The following is a 21,187-nucleotide window of genomic DNA, read 5'->3' on the forward strand; positions in this document are numbered from 1 at the left end:
CGCGCGGGAAAGATACTCCTGGTGGCTCTGCGCCGGCGGGGCCAGAACGAGTCCCCGCTGTGCTTCCAAGTGCTCCAGAGCGCCTGAGAATCACAGAATCAACCAGGTTGGAAGAGACCTCCAAGATATCCAGTCCAACCTAGCACCCAGCCCTAGCCAGTCAACCAGACCATGGCACTAAGTGCCTCATCCAGGCTTTGCTTCAACACCCCCAGGGACGGTGCCTCCACCACCTCCCTGGGCAGCCCATTCCAATGCCAATCACTCTCTCTGCCAACAACTTCCTCCTAACATCCAGCCTATACTTTCCCCTGGCACAACGAGACTGTGTCCCCTTGTTCTATTGCTGGTTGCCTGGCAGAAGAGGCTTCAGGCGGAGCATTCCCTCCCCTACATTGTTCACCGCAAAGGTGGGCTTTCCCAGCTCCAAACACCGGGAATTTCTAGCCAGCAGAAATGAAACCCAGAACTTGACCAACAGGCTTTCAAATCGTTAATCTTTATTGCATAGGAAAGCATAAAAAATTCAAAGCGTCCCAGCTGCGAATACTCCATTACCATCCATTGCAGCAGCTCCTTCGTCTGCTCGCTTTCAGCGCCACGGAAGAATCACTCAGGTGTAGCACAGGCACATGGCAGCTCTCACTCGGACAGGCGAGGCCGAGCCCTGCTGCCCGGGCGGATCAGCCCCACCAGACCGATTCTCTCCACACCAAGCACTCAGCATTCCCGGGCCGCGCTCAGTACCTGCTAACAAAGGGTAAAGGCAGCTTTGAGAGACAGCCTCAGCACGCACTGATCTCCACGACTCACCCCGCACAGGCGTTATAGGAACATGGGTTTCATTCCCCACACTTTCCGTGGGCAATAAGCTTAATGCTCCCGATGCTGTCGGCACAGTTATCTCACCAGGGACCACAGGAGACCCCAAGTGATTTTCAGACTGTGCCCGATACCCACAAGACGGCCGAAACCCCTTCCCGAGACCCTGTTCGCCACAAACACACAAAACCCCACCCCAGTATTGACCTTTGAAAGCTCAGAGAGCGCGTAAGGCCGCGGACAACAACACCCGCCCTCACTAACCAACACCCTCACTTACTGTCGCGCCGCTGCAGACGAACCCGCGCCGCTGCGCGCCCCTGATATAGCAAGCGGCCGGGCTGGCGGCGCACCCGCCCCGCAACCTGGATACGCCAGCAGAAAGCGCTCCCCTTCGCCGCTGTGTATTCGGCATTCAGCGCGCAGGGCTCTCCGGGAGCAACTCTCGCGATACTCACACACTATAAATAGACGAGCGCCGCCCAGGCGCGGCCTTTCACTACACAGGATCACGTAAGTGTGTCGTGTGGGAGCTATGGTGCAGCCGTGCGGCCTGCGCCCAATCCGTGCCCATCGGGGCTGCCGGGGGCCCGGACACGGGCGTTCCCGGCAGCGTGGGTGACAGTCCTGCCTGACGCGCCCCTCTTTGCTCTAGCAAATGGCGGATGACGCCGGTGCTGCGGGAGGTGCAGGAGCGGCCCGAGGGGGCTTCCGCGGAGGCTTCGGGACAGGGCTGCGGGGCCGCGGGCGTGGCCGCGGTAGGGGCCGAGGAAGAGGTCGCGGGGCCCGTGGAGGCAAGGCTGAAGATAAGGAAGTAAGTGCATCCCGGGGCTGTGAGGGCCTGTACTACCGTGCTGAAAACTGCAGTGGAAAGGGAGCTCGCTCCCGTAGGATGCTGGCAGCCTGTGCTGCCGGTGACCCTTCTGCGTGGGTTTCTTCCCTAGTGGATTCCTGTCACCAAACTTGGTCGCCTGGTCAAGGACATGAAGATCAAGTCTCTTGAGGAGATCTATCTCTTCTCCCTTCCCATCAAGGTAAGTGGCCGTGAGCGGCGGTGTGCAGCAGAACCCTCAGCTGAGCTGCAGAGCAGAGAGCAGTTGCGGTATTTACTGCTTGAAGAGTTCAGATCAAGTGTGCTTGAATTCGAATCGTTCGCTAGCAGAAGCTAAAGACAATGGAGTTACCTGTAGTGAAACTTGGTGGTCTTTGTGCGTTGCCCTCAGCCTCATGGGGAGATGGCAGCAGGGTATTGAAGAGTTTCCCTCATCAAGCAGGTTGAAAGAGACCTCCAAGCTCAGCCAGTCCAACCTAGCACCCAGCCCTATCCAGTCAACCAGACCATGGCACTAAGTGCCTCATCCAGGCTTTGCTTCAACACCTCCAGGGACGGTGCCTCCACCACCTCCCTGGGCAGCCCATTCCAATGCCAATCACTCTCTGTGAAGAGCTTCCTCTTAACATCCAGCCTATACTTTCCCCGGCATAACTTGAGACTGTGTCCCCTTGCTCTATTGCTGGTTGCCTGGGAGAAGAAACCAACCCCCACCTGGCTACAGTGTCTTGCTCTGTTGGGTTACTGAGTCACCTCGAGTAGATCTGTCTCTAAAATGAAACATTTAAGTGTTACTTTAAGTAGATGGGAGTAAGTTTGTTGTGTGAGCTTTCTGGGCTGCCTTGCTTTCACTTAATGTCCACATGTGGTGACCCAAGTGACTTCTGCAGGAGTCAGAGATCATCGACTTCTTCCTGGGTTCTTCCCTGAAAGATGAGGTTTTGAAGATCATGCCTGTCCAGAAACAGACTCGTGCAGGTCAGCGCACCAGGTTTAAGGTAACCATCTTCATCCGTTTCCTCAACGCTTGAAATTTGTGCTCTTTCCTGCTTTTCTTTTGGGTATCACAGCAAAAAAGTAGTCTGAAAATATTTATTTCCTAGAGTCCATTTAAAGTGCCTTGGTAGAGAGGTCAGTTTCTGTCCTGACAGAGAAACCGTTTTAACTGTGAAAGCAAAAACTGCGTCTGAAACAATGCCAGCACAGAATGAAGTTGTGCTTGTACAGCAGTTGGCTTCTCAGGGGTGATGGTGGAAAGAGAAGCTTGGGGTGTAAAGGAGGAGTTCTGCTTGGAGATCACCAGAACCTTCGGCCAGCCTGAGGCTGCAGAAGGGATTTGAATGCCAGTTCTTCCACAGTTACCTGGCTGGGACAGAAAGATGAGCTCTGAAAAATGGGTTTCCTGAATTAGGCCTGTTTGATGCTGTGGGATTCTCCTTGCTGAGGCCATGGTGGATGATCTCCTTTGAGGGTTCTACTCCATAACCGCTGAGGTCTTCTCTTTTAATCCTAGGCTTTCGTTGCCATTGGGGACTACAATGGCCACGTTGGCCTTGGTGTGAAGTGCTCTAAAGAAGTTGCCACTGCTATTCGTGGGGCAATCATTTTGGCCAAACTGTCCATCGTGCCAGTACGACGGGGCTACTGGGGGAACAAGATTGGCAAGCCCCACACCGTGCCTTGCAAGGTGAGGACACCTCTCTGGTGCAAATCTTGGTGGTCAGGTGGTGGTGGTGCTGCGTTGTGGGTAACCTGTTGTGTCCGTGCAGGTCACTGGCCGGTGTGGATCTGTTCTGGTGCGCCTGATCCCGGCCCCCCGTGGCACAGGGATTGTGTCAGCTCCTGTCCCCAAGAAGCTGCTGATGATGGCTGGTATTGATGACTGCTACACCTCGGCCAGGGGCTGCACTGCCACCCTTGGAAACTTTGGTGAGCCATGGGTTAAAACCTGAAAACCTAGGGTTTGGATTGGTAGTTTGGTTTCTGCAGGTGGAGGGAAGGACATCTGAGATCACACCTGTAGTGCTGGGGCTCTGGAGTCCTGAGGAGCACAGGAGACCCATGAACCTGTTGGAGTGGGGCTGGAGGAGGCCACAGCAGTGACTGGAGGGCTGCAAGCCTTCTGCTGTGAGGCCAGGCTGAGAATGTTGGGGTTGTTCAGTCTGGAAAAGAGAAGGTTTCAGGGAGACCTGGTGACTTTCCAGGAATTACAGAGGCCAATTGGAAAGCTAGAGACAGATTTTAGAGCAGGGCCAATTGTGACAGGATGAGGGGTGATGGCTTGAGTTAAAAGAGAGATTCAGATTGGAGATAGAAGGAATATTTTATGCTGAGGATGGTGAGACCCTGGCCCTGGTTGCCCAGAGAGGTGGGAGATGCCTTATCCCCAGAACTACTCCAGGTCAGGCTGTTTGGTGCTCTGAGCAACCTGCTGTACTTGGAGCTGTCCCAGCTGACTGCATGGGGCTTGGACTGGATGGGCTTTAAGATCCCTTCCCACCCAAAGCAGTCTGGGATTCTCTGATCACGCATTTTTGTCATCAGCTAGGGCACGATACCCATTTCCATAGGGCGTTTATCTGTGTTAGATCAGACCAAGAGTCATGCAGAAGCACACAGACTTCTGCTCATCTTTTTGCAGTGCACCTTAGTCCTGCTGCAGACGGTGCTGAAGCTCTGTGGTCGTTCTTTCCCTGCGTGTGTGCTATGCAATCTCCCTTTCTGCGCGATTGCACTTGGCTGAAGTAGTGCAATTGTCGTATATGGAGAGAGAGAGAAACTTGAATTTCAGGGGTGTATCAGAGAGACCTGATGTGGCCTCTCTGTGCCATCCTAAGTTCTACACTCCTGAAGCTGCCTGGGTGGGTCCTCATGAGTGGGTTTTCATAGCCAGGATGTAAATGTTCACCCTCTACTTGCAGCTAAAGCCACCTTTGATGCCATCTCCAAGACCTACAGTTACCTGACTCCAGACCTCTGGAAAGAGACTGTGTTCACCAAGTCTCCTTACCAGGTAAGAGCATTGCTGCCATCTGCAGCTCAATTCTTCCCCTTCCTCATCCTTCAAGCAGAAATTGAGAGGAGAGCTGCAGTTAGAGCAGGCCAGAGAAAGTGGCACTTTTGAGAGCATGGTTTGGCGTGATGCTTAGGAACAGCAAAGAAAATAAGAAAGCTTTGAAATAGGAAGTAAAAATGAGTTGAAATTGGCCTTTTGCAGGCACCAAAAAAAAAAAGAAAGCTTTGAAAATGAGTTGTCTGAACTCCAACCCCCGTGTAACTTGTGTTGGAACAGGAGCACTGAGTCTAACAAAAAGGAAACAACCATTTTTATTAATACTATTTTTTTTTTTCAGGAGTTCACTGATCATCTGGCCAAGACCCACACCAGAGTCTCTGTGCAGAGAACCCAGGCAGCTGCTGTGGCAACAACGTAAGTGGGTTTTGTACAAGAGAATAAAAGGATCAGTGAACAAGAAACTGGTGTGGTGAGATTCAATCTGCTGGGCACTTGGGTAGCTTCAGGTCTGTGGGCCAGTCTGAGCATCTGGAATGAAGTCATAGAAACGCTGGATTGGAAGGGACCTCTGAAGATCATCTAGTCCAACCCTGCAGTGTCTTATGGTGACCCTAAATCATGTATTGATGGGGTCCAGAAGCAGCTCTGAAGATGATGTGCTGTCCTACAGCGTGTTATCTTCACCATCACTGAGAGGGATCTCTGCTGGAGCTGGGCAGAGCAGTGTTTTTCTGTTGGTTTATTGAGCTGGGAGAAAGCAACAGGGAAAATCCTCGTTGCTGGAGCACTGGTCTGACTTTGGTTCAGAGGGTGGAATTCTTAGATAGAAAAAAGAACTCTCTCAAACCTCTCCAAAGAATGAATCTCAGAGTCTGGCTGCATGGCAGAATGTGGGGCAGCACATTTATTTAGAGGTACAACATGCAGTACTGGACACAGGCACCGTGGACGGAGATGCTGACTGCTTCCATCTACTGAGATTCACTTGCTTGTGCTTTCCTCTCCTCCATCATCCTGTGCTTCTGCTTCATCAGGCATGTCCTTGCGTTTCCATGGACACCAAGATCACCATCTAAAGAGAAATTAAAGGTCTAAAATCTCTTCTAAAAAGAACCTTTGGTTTCCATGTGGAGTTAGGGATGTGGCTCAAAACCATTCCCCACGTGCTGTCAGAGGTGCGTGGGCTGTTGTCCTACTCACATCTGTCCTGGTAGGCCTTGGTGACCTGTGCCAGCAGCTCCATCTCCTTGGCACAGTTCTGGAAATGGTTGGGTCCTTCCCTGTGCTTGCAGGCACCTACCCTTTCCCGGATGATCTCTACAATTTGCTGATCAACCAGCCTGTGGAAAGACGATAATGAATAACCATAGCTGAGGGATGCTAGAAAGCTGAACAAAGGGGTGATGATCCCCTGGTGAAGGTCAGCTCTCATTTTTTTACAGGACCTACAGCAGTGCAGAAAGATGTGCTTTAACCCCACCCTGCTCAGCTAAAGGGTTCTGAAATCGGTGTCCTGTAACAGGGTGGGCAGGAGGTGCTGCTACATCTCAAACCCCATGTTAAGTGCTGGGTTCAAGCCCGGGTTAAGGAGCAGCATGGCCTCGTCTGGGGACAGCCCTGTTGACAGCCATACCTGTCCCTCCTCCACTGTGCTTCAGCCTCAAAGTAGCAGAGATAATCCCCCTCCAGACACTCGCTCAGGTCGGGCACACGGCGGAACTTCTGGTGGTAGTAGTAGAACTTGTTCTTGGCTTGCTGGCGCTCGATCCACTCTGCAACGACAGCCTGCAGTCAGGCACGCCTGGCCCACAGCCAGCGCCTGCGTGCACCCAGTTCAGCGTTCCAGCCCCTGCACACCCTGCGTTCTTGTGTCCCACGTCCCTGTGTCCACTGTTCATTTTTGTCTGTCTGTCAATCTCTGCTTGTCCTGATGTCCACACTGGGGTCTTACCTGTGTCTTTGTGTCTGTCCCACACCCCCGTGTCTGTTTCCATGCTGCGTTCCTGTGTCCCATCTCCTTGTGTCCATCCCGGTATCCATGCTGTGTCCCACAGCCCTTTTTCCCAGTGCTCAGGTCGTGTCTGTGTCCCATCTCCCTGTCTGTCCCAGTGCCCATGCTGTGTCCCACAGCCCTTTTCCCCAGTGCCCGGGTTGTGTCTGTGTCCCATCTCCCTGTGTCCATCCCGGTATCCATGCTGTGTCCCACAGCAAGGGGACACAGTCTCAAGTTGTGCCAGGGTAGGTCTAGGCTGGATATTAGGAAGAAGTTCTTCACAGAGAGAGTGATTTCCCATTGGAATGGGCTGCCCAGGGAGGTGGTGGAGGCACCGTCCCTGGGGGTCTTCAAGAAAAGACTGGATGAGGCACTTAGTGCCATGGTCTAGTTGATTGGATAGGGCTGGGTGCTAGGTTGGACTGGATGATCTTGGAGGTCTCTTCCAACCTGGCTGATTCTATTCTATTCTATTCAAGCGCCTGGGTTGTGTCTGTCCCCCATCTCCCTGTGTCTGTCCCCCATCTCCCTGTGTCTGTCCCAGTGCCCATGCTCTGTCTCACATCCTTGTGTCCTGGCGTTGTCTGTATCCGTGCTGCGTCTGCGCCCTGCACCCCTGTGTCCCCGTCCCGGTGTCCGCACGGTGTTCTGTCCTGCCGGTGACCTCTGTCCCCGTGTCCTTGCGTGTCCCGGTGCCCAGGCTGTGTTGTTAGCTATGTCCCACACCCTCGCGTCTGTCCCAGCGCCCAGGCTGTGTCCCACATAGATGTTCCTGCCCGGGTGCCCGTACCTGTCTCGGTTCCCCACCCCCGCCCAGCGCTCCCGTGCCATGCCGGGGCCCGACTCCCGCAGCCGCCGCGGATCGGCGCTGCTGAGCGGCCCCGACCGCCCTGCCGGTACCTCGGACGAAGGTGATGGGCGCGTCGACCACATAGCTGAAGGCGGTCTGAATTAAGTCGACCGGGTTGGGCACCGATGTGATCCTGTCGGAGTGGGGGGTGCGGGTCGGGGGCAGCTTGTAGGCCTCCCGGTCCGAGTCCTCAGACATGGCTGCGGCTGCTGCGGGCCCGGCGGGCGGCGGGCACGGACAAGATGGAGGCGCCCGGGACACGCCGCGGGGTCAGACGGCGGCGCCGCTCTGCGCCTGCTCTGCCGCGCCCCGGTGCCTGCTGGGGGCTGTAGTCCCAGGCCCCTCGCCGGCAGCTGGCTGTGCCCGCGGACCGGCAGGGAGCGCGGCACGGCACCGCCCGCAGCCAGCCCCGGCACCGCCCGCAGCCAGCCCCGGCCCTGCCCGCACCCAGACCCGGCACCCGCGGCTCGCCCTCGGGCACAGTCACTGAGTCTTTGCCTGGGCTGTGTCCAGTTCTGGGCCCCCCAGTTTAGGAGGGACATTGAGATGCTTGAGCGTGTCCAGAGAAGGGCGACGAGGCTGGGGAGAGGCCTTGAGCACAGCCCTACGAGGAGAGGCTGAGGGAGCTGGGATTGGTTAGCCTGGAGAAGAGGAGGCTCAGGGGAGACCTCATTGCTGTCTGCAACTACCTGAGGGGTGGTTGTGGCCAGGAGGAGGTTGCTCTCTTCTCTCAGGTGGCCAGCAGCAGAACGAGAGGACACAGCCTCAGGCTGCGCCAGGGGAGATTTAGGCTGGAGGTGAGGAGAAAGTTCTTCACTGAGAGAGCCATTGGACACTGGAATGGGCTGCCCGGGGAGGTGGTGGAGTCGCCGTCCCTGGAGCTGTTCAAGGCAGGATTGGACGTGGCACTTGGTGCCATGGTCTAGCCTTGAGCTCTGTGGTAAAGGGTTGGACTTGATGATCTGTGAGGTCTCTTCCAACCTTGGTGATACTGTGATGCTGTGCTGCTGTGCTGCTGTGCTACTCTGGTACGTGCTTCCCAAACTGGCTGAGCCCAGTGGAGTGAGGTTCAGCAAGGCCTGGTGGTGAATTCTGCTCTTGGGTTGCAGCACCCCTGATGAATGTGCCAGATTTGTAACCAGGCAGTGGCTGGGAACTGCCTCGTGGGAAAAGCCCTGGGGGAGTTGGCCAACAGCAGCTGGAGATATGCCAGTGTGTGCCCAGGTGTCCAAGAAGACTGAGAACATCCTGGCCTGGATCAACAATGATGTACCCAGGAGGAGTAGGGAAGTGATTATCCCCTGTACTGGGCACTGGTGAGGCTGCACCCTGAGTTCTGGGTTCAGTTTTGGGTCCCTCATTCCGGGAAGGACATTGAGGGGTTGGGGCAGGTCGAGAAAAGGGCAATGAAGCTGGAGAAGGATCTGGAGAGCAGGTGTGGTGAGGAGCAGCTGAGGGAACTGAAGTTGTTCCACCTGGGGAAAATGAGGCTGAGGGGAGACCTCATTGCTCTCTACAAGTCCCTGAAAGGAGGTTGGAGCCAGGTGCAGGTTGGTTCCTGCTCCCAAGGAACAACTGATAGAATGAGAGGAGATGGCCTGAAGTTGTGCCATGGGAGGCAGATTGGATATGAGGAACAATTTTGTCACAGAAGGGCTTGTGAAGGCCTGGCCCAGGCTGCCCAGGGCAGCGGTGGAATCCCCACTCCTGGAGGTGTTTCAGAGCTGTGGACATGTGGTGGTGCTGAGGGCCATGATTCAGGGGTGACCTGGCAGTGCTGAGTTAAGGGTTGGACTGGATGATCTTACATGTCTCTTCCCACCACCTGTATTCTGTGATTGCCTGATGGAGGCATGTTCAGCCTGCCCCGGTGCAGAGCAGCGTCTGCCCTGAGCTCTGTCCCGAGCTGGTTGCCATATTCACAGCTCTGGGTGATCCTAATTGCTGCCATTCCCATTCGCTTTGTTTAGGAGGGAGAGCAGTAAACTGAAACTGAGAGCCACAGGCAACTGACCTTTATCGCCCCACAACCTGCCAGCTTGGCTGACTGGGATGAACATAGCAAGGGGTGAAGCTAGCAGCTAAATTTGTGTCTTCAGACTGATAGCCATCTCAAGTATTAGACAGGAGAGGCACTTAGCGACAGCCTCCTTCTGCAGCTGACCCTGGTGAAGACGGCCCATGGTTTGTACAGCTCTGCACCGCTACCTTTCCATTGTGTGCGGAGGGACAGTGAGCAGGGCTGGCTGCTGGTAACTGCAGCTGCAATGGGGTCCAGCTCTACTCAGCTCCACCTGGGCTGAGAAGTAAGCTTAGTGGAACGTGTAAGCAGGTGCTGGGACTGATCTTAGCAAGGAAGGAGCTGCAGTGGGTGTAGGTCTAACTCATTGCTGCTTGTGCTGACCCCCGTTTCCCCCTGCCTTGATGCCAGTTGTGTGAGATCTTGCCTCGTGTCTCTGAAGAGCTGTTGCTTTTCTCACTGCCTGGCTCAGCATGACCTTGCAATGGGGGTTTAATATATTTAGCTCTTCTAATTTGGTTTTCAAGGTGCGTTTTTAACCTGCCTATGTTCTTATTACTGATTCCTTTGGGCATCCTTTCCCGTTTCTTTCTTCTCTGCTTGTTTGGGGCCATTTGCCTTGATGATGCAAAGCCCACGAATTCTGAGCAGCCCTTTTTGGTGCAGCAGGATACAAAATAAGGCTTTATAAGTAAGATCACAGAAGGACAGGCTTATTAAAGAACATCTTTTCCCTTCAAAGTCTTCAAGCAGAAGGAAGAAGGTCTTGTTCCAGGTTTTTTTGTGTGTTTTGTTTGTTTGTTTGTGGGTTTTTTTGTTTGGGTTTGGTTTGGTTGGTTTTTATTGGCATAATTTGTCAAAAAGCTTATTAAATTCTTCCATGCACATGATGGGAACTTGAACAAAATCCAGCCCTATCTGTGTACCTCTTCTTGTGTTGGAATTCAAGGGACAATGGTCTGAAACTAGAGCAGGAGAGATTTAGATTGGATGTTAGGAAGGAGTTCTTTACTGTGAGGGTGGTGAGACACTGGAACAAATTGCCCAGAGAAGTTGTGGACTCCTCACCCCTGTTTAAGACCAGGCTGGATGGGACCTTAAGCAACGTGGTCCAGTGGGAGGTGTCCCTGCCCATGGCCCAGGGGTTAGAACTAAATCATCTTAAAGGTCTCTTCCAACCCAAACCTTTCTGCGGTTCTGTGGTAATTTAGGTCCAGAATTTCTCCAGCAGTCACTGATGTTAGAAGTGGACATTTCCAGTTGTCCTTTGGGCCTCAGCCTCTTCTAGGACCTGGAAGTGAAGCTGCTCTTTCTTGTTCTTCCTCTTTGCAGTCCCACCGCAAGTTCTCTGCTCCCAGGCATGGCCACCTGGGCTTCCTCCCCCACAAGAGGAGCCGTCGCCACCGAGGGAAGGTGAAGTCGTGGCCTAAGGATGATCCCAGCAAACCAGTCCACCTGACAGCTTTCCTGGGCTACAAAGCTGGCATGACACACACTGTGCGGGAGGTGCACAGGCCTGGGCTCAGTAAGGCTGATGGGAATTGGGAGCCAGATCCAGGAGGGAAATGAGGCTTACTGGTGGGAAAAAACTGCTCCTGGGAATGGGTGGTGGAGCACACAGCTTCCAAACTGTCTCCTGTCATGCCACGTGGATCTTGCATGGCCAAAGGCTACCATAAAAGGTGACTTTGGGGGTACCTGGTGTGGTGATTGGTGATTGGTTGGATCCTACAGGGAGATCACCTGGCAAGTCCTGGGCTTGGAGCATCTTGCTGGGCAAGTTTAAAACGTTACCCTCTGTGATAGTCACAGGATTAGAGCCAAACTCCAGGGCAAGAACCATCCCATGTGCTGGGGAAGTTGGGTTAAAGGCTGCTGGCCCACAAAGTCTGACTTGCTCAGTGCTTGGGGAATCAAACTCTGTGTGGTCCTTCAGCTGGTGGGAGATGATAGAGACTCCATCCCTGGAAGGATATAAAAGCTATGGAGGTGTGGTGCTGTGGTGAGCTGGCAGTGCTGGTTTGACTTGATCATCTTAGAGGCCTTTTCTAACCTAAATCACTCACTGAGGCTGGCTGTGAGTAGAGTCTGACCTTGCCCCCAGCACATTGCTGTGACAGTCCTGGACCATGAGTGATTCCAGGCAGTGATCCGATCCTAGACGATGCTGAGCACCATTTCCCTTCACTGTTTTGCAGAGCTCTCCAAGCGAGAGGAGGTGGAGGCTGTGACCATCGTTGAGACCCCCCCGATGGTGGTGGTGGGGGTGGTGGGCTACATAGAAACCCCAAAGGGCTTGAGGAACTTCAAGACTGTTTTTGCTGAGCACATCAGTGACGAGTGCCGGCGGCGCTTCTACAAGAACTGGTACGGACCTTGGAGGAGGGATCAGGGCTCTGCAGGGCCCTGCCAGGGTCTGTAGGGTCCATAGGGGATTGTAGGGGTCTGCCAGGGTCTTTGGTGGTCTGTAGGGGTCTGCTGGGGGCTCTAGAGGGCTCTAGGGGAGACTGAGGAGGATGGTTTGGGTTGGAAGGACCTTGGTGAGGACATACCTCGAGTACTGTGTTCGTTTTTGGGCACTGCAATACAAGAGAGATGTGGAGGTGCTGGACTGTGTCCAGAGGAGGGCAATGAAGCTGGGGAAGGGTCTAGAGAATAAATCTTATGAGGAGCAACTGAGGGAGCTGGGAATGGTTAGTCTGAAAAAGAGGAGATTGAGAGGAGACCTCATTGCTGTCTCCAGCTACCTGAAATGACAGTGCTGATCGCTCCTCACAGGTAATTGGAGAGAGAACAACGGGGAATGGCCTCAGGCTGAGGCTGGGGAGGTTTAGACTGGACATTAGGAAAAAGTTTTTTACAGAGAGAGTGGTCAGGGACTGGAATGAGCTGCCCAGGGACTGGAATGAGCTGCCCAGGAATGAGCTGCTGTAATTGGAGACAGAACAAAGGGGAATGGCCTCAAGCTGAGGCTGGGGAGGTTTAGACTGGACATTAGGAAGAAGTTTTTTACAGAGAGAGTGGTCAGGGAGTGGAATGAGCTGCCCAAGGAGGTGGTGGAGTCACCCACCTTGGATGTGTTTAAGGGTCATTTGTATGTGGTGCTTGGGGATATGGTTTAAGGTGAGTCTTGTAGAGTAGGGTTCTAGGTTGGACTTGGTGATCCTGAGGGGCTTTGCCAACCTGGGTGTTTCTGTGATTCTGTGATTAAAGATCATGCAGTTCCAGCTCCCCTGCCACACCTTCCACTAGACCCCATCCAACTTGGCCTTGAGCACCTCCAGAGAAGGGTCATCCACAGCCTCCCTGGACAAGATGTTCCAGGGTCCCTTTCAGATTCCCCCTGAGCTTCTGCAAACAGCTTAGGTGCCAGCAACTGGCTATGGGGTAGGGTGAAGCTGCTGCTTCTTTAGTCACACATGGAGATGCTGCAGACAGCTCAGTGCTGAGAAGCAGCACCTATGGATATGCAAATTTATTCTGATGGCTGAACTAAGTTACCACTCTCCAGGATATCATGTGGCAGTGGGTGCTGCAGGTTCATTTCTTGTGCTGCAGGTCAGACTCTCCACCTAATCCACTCTCTATTAAAGAGGAATACTTGAGCTGAGGCACCAAATTAAAGGACTAAACCCAGATTTGTCAGGGTGGTGACAAACTGATGCAGAATGTGACCTTGTGAACCTCAACAGCCCAAATCCCACACTGGTGGGGAAGAAAATGGAGATGTGAATTGCATAACTGCAGGAATCGTGTCTCCTGCCGTTGAGATCCACCCACCACACTCCTCTGATCCCTGCTGGAGCCTGTTTCCTCCTTTATCTCTTTAGCTCTGATTCTGTGCTTGTATTTTTGATGGCACTTGGCCAATTGGTGGGAGACAAATGGATTCCTCACACTAAAACATTTCAGTTGAATAAGGTCTGAGAGTCCTGGGTTTGTTCAGCTTGGAGGAGAGAAGGCTTAGGGGAGACCTTATCACCATGTCCCAGGACATGAAGGCTGACTACCAAGGGGATGGAGACTCCCTTTTTACATGATGGAGACAAGTTAGTGCTGGGGAAATTCCCATCCAGAAGAAAATGTTTCCCTGCTTAGACACTGGAATCATCTCCCAAGGGAAGTGATGATTCCCCTACACTGGACAGCCTGAAGACAGGGTGCTGGGCCAGCTTATTTCAACTTTACTATTACCTCCAACCTGACATTCTGTGATTCTGTGATTCCTCCTCTCACATCAAAATGTCCTGGCCCTAGAGTCAGGTGAGGTTCAGGTATCCACATGTTCCTTGTGCCCACAGGAAGGTGCCTGGTGGGGTGATCCCTCTCCTGACACTGCCCTGTCTTTGGGCACAGTAAGAGGCAGAACTCATCACCATTCAGCTCTGCTGCATGTTTCATAGATCTATAGATTCATAACATGGGATGGGTTTGAAGGGACCTTAAAGATCATCTAGTTCCACCCCCAGCCATGGTCAAGGACACCTCCCATTTGAGCAGGTTGCTCAAGTCCTCATCCAACCTGGCCTTGAACACCTCCAGGGAGGGAACATCCACAAGCTCCCTGGGCAACCTGTGCCAGTGTCTCACCACTCTCACTGCAGAGAATGTTCAACCCTTTTGTTGCAGGCACAAGAGCAAGAAGAAGGCCTTCACCAAGTACTGCAAGAAATGGCAGGATGAGCATGGCAAAAGGCAGCTGGAGAAGGACTTTGCAGCCATGAAGAAGTACTGCAAGGTCATCCGTGTCATCATGCACACACAGGTCAGAGCCTCACCGTGGGAGCTCAAGGAGCTACTCTGCTTGGGAGCATGGGAAGCACCTGTGAGCTAGGATCACAGGAGATTGAGCAGGCAGGTGCTTGTCAGAGGGTGTCAGACAGGGTGTGCAGGTAGTGGGACCTGCTGACTGACCTTTCTAACTCCCTCCTGCCACCTGCCCTGTCCCTTTGAGCTGGGGAAATGCTGCACGGGGCTGTGACTCAAGCACACTGAGGAGGCCACGCACCCATGGAGGAGAGCAGGCTGCCCAGAGCCTCAGCAGGTGGTGAGCCCTGTGTCAGCAGTGGACCTTAGGCCTCATGATCACCTCAAATTAGCAACTGGTGTCAAATGGGTTTGGGTAAAAATAACCCGGGGCAGGCACAGTGTTGCCAGATGCTGATTGCTGGATACACAGGGCTCCTTTTCATGCTGGTGCCTGGTCTTAAGGGCTGCTTTGGAGCATGGGGCAGAACTAAGGCTTCACTTGGAGCTGGCACACACCCTCAAACTTCTTCTGTGGTGATCTAGCAAGGAGTTGGGGCTGGGAGAGAGCAGAGGCACCTCTTGGAAGGACCTAGAAATAGCTGCTCAGTCTGGAAGCAGAGGTGGATCACAACCAAAGGACTCAAGCAGTGCTCTGGTGATGAGCTCCTCTGGATCGTTTACCATGACTAATAACCACAGTGCTTAACTCTTGGGGTAGGATAAGGCTGATCCTGTGCTCCTTGAAGGGAGGGTGTGCCTCAGCTCCTTCTTGGAATGGGAGCACTGGGAGATGGAAGAACAAGGAGATATGTAGGCATGCTGGCTGGTTATGAAAGAGGTTGGCAATGTGGTAGGAAGGGATGGTGAAGAGCTGGCCCTGCTCACCCCCTGAAGCCCTCACAAGTGGTGAATGATCTGTCTGATGTAGATGAAGCTGCTCCCACTGAGGCAGAAGAAGGCCCACGTGATGGAGATCCAGCTGAATGGAGGCACAGTGGCTGAGAAGGTCGACTGGGTTCGTGAGAGGCTGGAGAAGCAGATTTCTGTGCACAATGTCTTCAGCCAGAATGAGATGATTGATGTCATTGGTGTCACCAAAGGGCATGGGATGAAAGGTACAAAGCAGGGAATGTCTTGCAAGGGGCTTGTTTCTGTCCTTCTCATGTGGCAGTGTGGGAAGAGGAGTGTTAGCTGTGCTGAGAGCACACCAACCTACTGCACAGGGAGTAGCAGAGTGCCTCCAGAGCTGAACCACAATGCACAGTTCCATTGTGGCAGGCATTGGTTTCCTTAACCTTGGCAAAGACCACGGTGGGAGCTGTGCTGAGTCCTTCCATGAGGCTCAGAGGCACTGTGAGCAGTTGAAGCCACTGCACTTCTCGCAAGTGCCCTGTGTGTGCAGCTGTGGGGCTTGCAGTGCGTGGAAGCACTCAGCACAGTCATAGAACCATGGAATAGTTTGGGCTGGAAGGGACCTCCAGAGCTCATCCAGTCCAACCCCTCTGCAGAGAGCAGGGACATCCTCCACTAGAGCAGGTTGCCCAGGGCCTGGCCCACCCTCACCTTCAATAGCTCCAGACATGAGGCCTCAGCTCCCTCCCTGGGTAAACTGATGCAGTGTTCCAGCAGCCTCATGCTGCAGAACTTGTTCCTCACATCCAATCTAAATCTGCTCTGCTGTCATTCCAAACCATTGCCCTCATGCTGTCCCTGCAGACCTTTGCAAACAGTCCCTCTGCAGCCTTCTTGCAGCCCCTTTCAGGTACTGGCAGGCTGCTCTGAGGTCTCCCTGGAGCCTTCCCTTCTCCAGGCTGAATGCCCCCAGCTCCCTCAGCCTGTCCTCAGAGCAGAGGTGCTCCAACCCCCTGAGCATTTTCATGGCCCTGCTCTGGACCTGCTCCATCAGGTCCATATCTGTCTTCTGCTTTGATCTGCAAAGCTGACGCAGCACTGCAGGTGAGATCTCAGCAGAGCAGAGCAGAGAGGCAGAGTCACATCCCAGGCTGGTCAGATCCATGGGAAGTGAGAACAGTTCCCTGTTCTGGCCTCTCATGGTGTGACAGCCCTTGGTCTCCTTCCAACACGGTGTCTTCTGAGCACTGCAGAAGTGTGACGAGACTCTTCCCTCCCCAGCACTCAACACCAGCTGCAAATCTCATAGAGCCATAGGACGGTAGGGACTGGAAGGGACCTCCAGAGGTCATTGAGTCCAGCCCTGGGCCCAAACTGTTCTCGCTGTCCTCTCTGGTGACACGTGCAGGGGTGACCAGCCGTTGGCACACCAAGAAGCTGCCCAGGAAGACACACAAGGGCTTGCGCAAAGTCGCCTGCATCGGGGCCTGGCACCCGGCCCGGGTTGGCTACTCCATTGCTCGGGCTGGCCAGAAGGGCTACCACCACCGCACGGAGCTCAACAAGAAGGTATGGCCCAGCTGGGCTTCCTCACAGCACTGCTGCACCTTCCTGCCTGCCTTCCTCCTGTCCTGTCACCATTCTTCTCTGCAGGGTGCTCTCTGCTCCCTCCCAGATTCTCAGGTCTTTCCCAGCACTGATGTTCTCCATGTCTTTCCTGATGCTCCTTCCCTGCTTGAGGGACACTTCACACAGGGCATGTGGTAGAGAATCATGGAATAGTTTGGGCTGGAAAGAACCTCCAAAGGTCATCCAGTCCAACCCCACTGCAGGCATCCTCCACTACAGCAGGTTGTTCAGAGCCTTGTCCAGCCTCACCTTCAATACCTCCAGGGATGAGGCCTCAACTACCTCTGTGGGCAACCTGTTGCAGTGTTCCAGCAGCCTCATGCTGCAGAACTTGTTCCTCACATCCAATCTCAATCTGCTCTGCTCTCATTCCAAAGCATTACCCTTGCCCTGTCACTGCAGGCCTTTATCAGAAGTCTCTCTGCAACCTTCTTGCAGCCCCCTTCAGGTACTGTCAGGCTGCTCTGAGGTCTCCCTGGAGCCTTTTCTTCTCCAGGCTGAACACCCCCCAGCTCCCTCAGTACTCCAGCCCCCTGTATATTTTCATTGCCCTCCTCTGGACCTGCTCTATGTCCTTCTGTGTTGAAGGCTCCAGAGCTGCTGGTGAAAGCTATGTCATCCTGGTGACATCCCTCAGTCAGAGGACACAAAAGTCATCATCTTTGTTTCCTCTCTGCTCCTAGATTTACCGCATTGGTCGTGGGATCCACGTGGAAGATGGCAAGGTGGTGAGGAACAATGCCTCCACCAACTATGACATGACAGAGAAGACTATCACACCTCTGGTAAGGGCTGAGGAGACCATGGAGCCATGAATGGCCCTGCCCACAGGAATCTGAGCCAGGAAAGGAATTCCTTGGCTTGGAGGCAGCTGCACAGGAAATGATCTGAAGGAAACTCACTGAAAGGAATGGTCTCTCGTGTTGGACCTGGAATATCATCTCCATGAAGTGATTTTTCAGGCCCAAAACATTTAACTTCCAATTGATAACTTGGGCAGCAGCTGAGAACTTTGTTTGAAAAGCAAAGGAGGTCTGAATGGTACTAGAATCCTGGCACAGATAAATGTTTATCTGAAAAATTCATTTTTCTTATTAAAAACTCCTAACTGACAAGTCCAGCCAGCTCCTCTCTGTCACTCGTGTCCTACAGGGAAGGAAGCCCAGGCCTACTGCTTTCTCAGCTCTTAGGAGGTGCTCCTTAGCTAGGGTGGTGCACTCAGTGTGGTTGCCATCCTCTGATGGTCCTGAGAAGACAACCTTATGGGTGCAGAGTGCTGTTAGCTGGAAGGTCTGTCAGTCACAACCTTCTCCATCCTTAGATAATGCCACCTGAGGACATATCTGCTGCCACTCAGCTCTCCTGCCTGCCAACCCTCTCTCTGTCTCTCCCCACAGGGTGGCTTTCCTCACTATGGGGAGGTCAATAACGACTTCCTGATGCTGAAAGGCTGCGTGGTGGGCACGAAGAAGCGTGTGCTCACCCTCCGTAAGGTGAGAGCTCAGCTGGTGCTGGGGAGGGGTGGGCTGAGCTCTCCAGGAGCTGCTTTCACCACGTGGAGAACACTCCTGCCTCCAAATGCTGGCCAGGGATGCTGATTGGGTCCTTGTCACTTGTGGCCATGAGTGTGGTGCTCAGTGAGACCCTCTGCAGTGAGAACACAGAACTGTAGGGGTTGGAAGAGACCTTGAAAGATCATCTGGTCCAACTCCCATGCCAGAGCAGGATCACCTAGAGATGTTTTGTGGCAGTTGGATGTGCTTCTCTACAGACAGAAGCTGTGAGGGCTCAGGTAAGCGGTCCAGGACTGGAAATGAAGTCCATGAGGAAATGAAATGCTTAGTGGGGAGAGGTTCATGTTGGAGCTGCTCTGCAATCCAAGACATCACCTGAGCACCAGGGGGTTTCTTAGATAAGGCAGACTTTTGTCAAATGGATGCACCTAGGATATCTCTCCCTGCTTCCATCAGAGCAGAGAGACCTTCTCTCTGTCTACAACTCCCTGAAAGGAGACTAGAGCGAGGTGGGAGTTGGTTTCTTCTCCCAAAGAACAAATGATAGGGTAAGAGGAAACAGCCTCAAGTTGTACTGGGGAAGGTTTAGGTTGGACATGAGGAACAATTTCTTCCCATCGAGGGTTGTTAAGGCCTGGCCCAGGCTGCCTAGGGCAGTGCTGGAGTCCCCATGCTTGGAGGGCCTTTGAAGTTGTGTAGATATGGTGCTGAGGTCCGTGGTTTGGTGGTGACCTGGCAGTGCCAGGGTAAGGCTTGGACTGGCTGATCTTGGAGATCTTTTCTGACGTAGGTGATTTCATGAGGGACACCGTTTAGGACCAGACTTGGTAGTTAGATAATGGTTGGAGCAGATGATCCTCAAGGTCTTTTCCAACCCAAATGCTTCCCTGACTCCCTTCTCTGATTCCCTTTTCTGCTACAATAAGCCTGCTGCAGTGTGACTTTGCTTTTGCAGTCCCTCCTGGTCCATACGAGCCGCCGGTCGCAGGAAGCCATTGAACTCAAATTCATTGATACCACTTCCAAGTTTGGCCATGGCCGCTTCCAGACAGCTCAGGAGAAGAGAGCTTTCATGGTGAGTTATGCTCTGCACCAGCTCCAGCTCCCAGGGTGTGCTCCCAGCTGAAGATAAACCAAATGGTCAACTCCAACCAAGCACCTGCTTCTTAATTTCATGACAGCCAAAGGAAGGATCAGGACCATCCTGCATGAAAGACAGGCAGGAGTTCAAGTCATGAAATGGTAGGGGTTAGAAGTGCCCTCTGGAGATCACTGAATTCAACTCTCCTACCAAAGCAGGATCACCTAGGGCAGGTCACACAGGAAGGCATCCAAATGGGTCTTGAAAGTCTCCAAAGAAGGAGACTCCACCTCTCTGGGCAGCCTGCTCCAGGGCTCTGTCACCTTCCCACTGAATAGGTTTTTTCTTATGTTGAGGTGGAACTTCCTAGGTTCCATTTTGTGTCCATTGCCCCTTGTCCTATCACAGGACACAAATGAGAAGAGCCTGGCCCCTTCTCAGGCTGCCCAAGGTTAAACAGCCCCAGGTCTCTCAGCCTTTGTTCACCAGACAGATGCTCCAGCCCCTCCATCATCCTTGCAGCCTCCATTAGACACTCTCTAGTAGATCCTTGTCCCTCTTAAACTGGGGAGCACAAAACTGGACCCAGTACTCCAGATGTGGTCTTACCAGGGCAGAGTAGAGGGGGAAGAGAACCTCCCTTGATCTACTGGCCACACTCAGTGCACCCCACTGGCCTTCTTGGCCACAGGGGTACATTGCTGTCCCATGGGTAACTTATTTGCCATCAGGACTCCAAGGTCTTTCTCTATGAAGCTGCTTCCCAGTGGATCAGCCCCTGTATCTATGCTGGTGCTAACATGATGGTTGTGAGAGTGATCCAAGCCAATCCAACTAGCAAATAACCCACCAGATGGCCAACCAGTTCCCATTCCCCATGGGATTGTTTTCAACAAGCAGTTAACTTGGCAGGAGCTGCTTGGGGACATATGGTTCCTTTTACCCCTGAGCTTGCATGGCTGCTTTGATTTGTTTTAGAAGATTTGTAACTTTCATGTTCTTCAGAGGGAAAGTTTGGGTCAAACTGGTGGTTCTTCCACCAGGAAGCTTTCAGAGGCCAAGCAGGGTATTTTCCTTTAATCCAGGGTATAAATATACTCAGATAACTCCAACCCAAGCAGGCTTTCTTGAATAGTTTGGCAGCTCCACCAGGCTGGTGCATCAGCCTGGATGTGAAATGGAGGAAGCATTAAGTAAGCCAAAGCTTCACTTGGAAAGAAACAACTGCCTGGATACCATGCAGACCTAAAGTGGGTCTGCATCCGGCCTGTCAGCTAGAAATCCCACGTGGAACTGGCTAAGCCTCCTTAGCCTCGGGCAGGGGGATTGGCTCTGCAGTGCCTCTGCAGAGCTCTTTAGAGGTTAAGCTGATTTCCTTTATCTCAGGAGCTTGTACTGTCTTCTGCTCTTGCTGTCACTGCAAGTCCTGAGGAGCTCTGATGTGAATCTTAGTGACAGGAGGTGGTTTTACCTGCTTGCAGCTTTTTTCTTTGCCATTTCCTACTGCAGGGTGAGACTTTACCCTGCATGTGCTGTGTCTGTGAGTAGAGGGACAGAAGTAATTGTCGTTTGCTCCCATAGGACCCATTTGGTCTGGGGCAACTCCATGCCTTAGCTGTTGGAAACCCCTCAGGCTCTGCTGAGGTGGCTGATGAGCATCTGTGCCTTTGAGTGAGACCCCTCCTCTCTGCTCTCTTCCAGGGCCCTCAGAAGAAACACTTGGTGAAAGCAAAGCCAGGGCCACAGGAAGAGATGTAAGAACTGGGGTTTGCAAGGTTACCTAACTAAGCACCTTCAATAAAAGGGCTTCTCAAGCCATCCCTGCTGCC

The 21,187-nt window shown here is 53.2% G+C and overlaps 3 protein-coding genes, 1 long non-coding RNA gene and 1 other non-coding gene across 5 annotated transcripts; 2 read left to right on the forward strand and 3 right to left on the reverse strand.

Moving 5' to 3' along the window:
- Nucleotides 1–480: 480 nt before the first annotated feature.
- Nucleotides 481–1,333, reverse strand: LOC135180761 (uncharacterized). Its single transcript, XR_010304553.1, has 2 exons — nt 1,103–1,333; nt 481–750 (listed from the first exon to the last, which is right to left on the reverse strand). It is a non-coding gene; the product is annotated as an uncharacterized LOC135180761 (long non-coding RNA).
- Nucleotides 824–947, reverse strand: LOC135181003 (small nucleolar RNA ACA64). Its single transcript, XR_010304643.1, has one exon. It is a non-coding gene; the product is annotated as a small nucleolar RNA ACA64 (small nucleolar RNA).
- Nucleotides 1,334–1,398: 65 nt separating the features above from the next.
- RPS2 (ribosomal protein S2) lies at nt 1,399–5,131 on the forward strand. The gene is made up of 7 exons (XM_064153499.1): nt 1,399–1,636; nt 1,767–1,856; nt 2,545–2,652; nt 3,168–3,341; nt 3,424–3,583; nt 4,576–4,667; nt 5,008–5,131. The coding sequence occupies exons 1-7, from the start codon at nt 1,481–1,483 to the stop codon at nt 5,086–5,088; spliced, it is 861 nt and encodes a 286-aa protein (XP_064009569.1). The 5' UTR covers nt 1,399–1,480; the 3' UTR covers nt 5,089–5,131.
- Nucleotides 5,132–5,547: 416 nt separating this feature from the next.
- NDUFB10 (NADH:ubiquinone oxidoreductase subunit B10) lies at nt 5,548–7,772 on the reverse strand. The gene is made up of 4 exons (XM_064153500.1): nt 7,564–7,772; nt 6,304–6,442; nt 5,871–6,010; nt 5,548–5,742 (listed from the first exon to the last, which is right to left on the reverse strand). The coding sequence occupies exons 1-4, from the start codon at nt 7,709–7,711 to the stop codon at nt 5,642–5,644; spliced, it is 528 nt and encodes a 175-aa protein (XP_064009570.1). The 5' UTR covers nt 7,712–7,772; the 3' UTR covers nt 5,548–5,641.
- Nucleotides 7,773–8,999: 1,227 nt separating this feature from the next.
- RPL3L (ribosomal protein L3 like) lies at nt 9,000–21,168 on the forward strand. Its single transcript, XM_064153503.1, has 10 exons — nt 9,000–9,063; nt 10,866–11,058; nt 11,732–11,900; nt 14,163–14,298; nt 15,211–15,397; nt 16,543–16,703; nt 17,447–17,548; nt 18,161–18,256; nt 19,233–19,352; nt 21,060–21,168. The coding sequence occupies exons 2-10, from the start codon at nt 11,019–11,021 to the stop codon at nt 21,114–21,116; spliced, it is 1,068 nt and encodes a 355-aa protein (XP_064009573.1). The 5' UTR covers nt 9,000–9,063; nt 10,866–11,018; the 3' UTR covers nt 21,117–21,168.
- The last annotated feature ends 19 nt before the right edge of the window (nt 21,169–21,187 follow it).

Source organism: Pogoniulus pusillus, chromosome 13 (genome assembly GCF_015220805.1).
Source record: "Pogoniulus pusillus isolate bPogPus1 chromosome 13, bPogPus1.pri, whole genome shotgun sequence".
Taxonomy (NCBI): Eukaryota; Metazoa; Chordata; class Aves; order Piciformes; family Lybiidae; genus Pogoniulus; species Pogoniulus pusillus.

Bases quoted from the DNA above. Each gene is read 5' to 3' on its own strand.
- RPS2 (XM_064153499.1), top strand. From the start codon at position 1,481: ATGGCGGATGACGCCGGTGCTGCGGGAGGTGCAGGAGCGGCCCGAGGG. The intron at 1,637-1,766 runs GTAAGTGCATCC...TTTCTTCCCTAG, and splicing joins GCAAGGCTGAAGATAAGGAA to TGGATTCCTGTCACCAAACT. The intron at 3,342-3,423 runs GTGAGGACACCT...GTGTCCGTGCAG, and splicing joins CCCACACCGTGCCTTGCAAG to GTCACTGGCCGGTGTGGATC.
- NDUFB10 (XM_064153500.1), bottom strand. From the start codon at position 7,711: ATGTCTGAGGACTCGGACCGGGAGGCCTACAAGCTGCCCCCGACCCGC. The intron at 6,443-7,563 runs GTACCGGCAGGG...CTGTCGTTGCAG, and splicing joins GCCCATCACCTTCGTCCGAG to AGTGGATCGAGCGCCAGCAA. The intron at 6,011-6,303 runs GTATGGCTGTCA...GTCTTTCCACAG, and splicing joins GCACAGTGGAGGAGGGACAG to GCTGGTTGATCAGCAAATTG.
- RPL3L (XM_064153503.1), top strand. From the start codon at position 11,019: ATGACACACACTGTGCGGGAGGTGCACAGGCCTGGGCTCA. The intron at 17,549-18,160 runs GTAAGGGCTGAG...CTCTCCCCACAG, and splicing joins AGAAGACTATCACACCTCTG to GGTGGCTTTCCTCACTATGG. The intron at 19,353-21,059 runs GTGAGTTATGCT...GCTCTCTTCCAG, and splicing joins AGGAGAAGAGAGCTTTCATG to GGCCCTCAGAAGAAACACTT.